General features: G+C 47.7%; 1 protein-coding gene across 1 annotated transcript in view; it reads right to left on the bottom strand.

The window, feature by feature from the left end:
- Nucleotides 1–769: 769 nt before the first annotated feature.
- The window catches only part of LUC7L (LUC7 like), a 22141-nt gene continuing 21704 nt past the window's right edge, over nucleotides 770–1206 (bottom strand). Inside the window, exon 11 of the mRNA XM_017741227.1 lies at nucleotides 770–1145. Within this exon, the coding sequence (XP_017596716.1) occupies nucleotides 1004–1145 (142 nt within the window). The 3' untranslated portion in view covers nucleotides 770–1003. The remainder of the gene's footprint in view (nucleotides 1146–1206) is intronic.

Here is a 1206-nt window from a genome sequence, read left to right on the forward strand (position 1 = left end):
CTGGGCGGTCGCGGCTGGGGCTGGCCCAGCCAGGCGCCTTGCTGCCCTCCTGGGACACAAACCGAGGTACGAAGCAGCGAGTGACAACAGGCACAGGCCTCCCACACGTGTGGGGACGCGGCTGGGGCCTCGCTCCCAGGAGTGGCACAGACTGGCACGGGCTCCATCCCGAGTCACCTCTGCCCCTCGGCACATTCTGCCTGACTGGCCTTGGAAAACACACCAACACTTTTGTCTGCAGGTCAGAAAGCCCCACGGGGAAGCTCTGACTGCAGTGTGCACAGTAAATATGCAGACGAGCTGTGGCTGTGCTTCTCTAGAGAAGAAACCAGCCACATTTCCCACTGCTTTTTCACACCAACTATCTGAACTGTAAAGGTACTAAAACCAGACTTGAGCCCAGCTTAGAAACATGTTTCAGCTCACTTCGTCATCCTCAATGATGAACAGCTTTTTCAGAAGAGATCAGGGCCAAATTTTGTCTGTTTTGCCTTAGCTGGACAAGTGAGGCAACTCTCAAGTGCTGGAGACATAAAAATGAGGTGGCTAAGTACTAAAAGGAAGAAAAAAAAAATCTGAATTTTCTTTTAACATATATAAACAGAAAGAAAAAATATAATTGAGAACCAGTGCTACTGGTGTGCTCACAGAGGGTCAGGTGGGTCTTTTGGAAAGGGCTGAAGCGTTACAAAGGTCAGGGCAGCTCAGGGCTCCAGGCACAGCATGGCCCCGACCACTGCGCTCGCTGCGTCAGGACAAACACAGGGTGTCCACACTGGCCTGGACTGAAAACCATCCATCCAGATTTATTTATTCCTACTAAAACAAAATCCTGTTAAACAGTACGTAACTCTGTGTCTCTACAAACTCACAGCTATCTGCCAAACAATAAAAATCCCAAACTACAAAAGATGAGTTGTATTCAGTAAATATAAATGGGAAATTTAGGCTTTGTGTAGAATGTTTATCAGACTATTTACAGTGCAACACAGATCGTTTGAGTTCAGATCTCGCCAGCTTCTCTCTCTTCTGACCTCTTGGAACGAGATTTGCCATTTGTGCTCTCATGCCGCCTCTCAGAAGAGCTCTTCTCTTTCCTCTCTCTGTCTCGGGACTTTTCTCTTGAAGATCGATCTCTAGAAGATCTGAAGTACAAAGTAAACCATCGCTATCAGCTTCACAACTTAAAATTGTCGAATACCCACC

This window comes from Corvus brachyrhynchos, unplaced genomic scaffold, assembly GCF_000691975.1.
Source record: "Corvus brachyrhynchos isolate BGI_N302 unplaced genomic scaffold, ASM69197v1 scaffold58, whole genome shotgun sequence".
NCBI lineage: Eukaryota > Metazoa > Chordata > Aves > Passeriformes > Corvidae > Corvus > Corvus brachyrhynchos.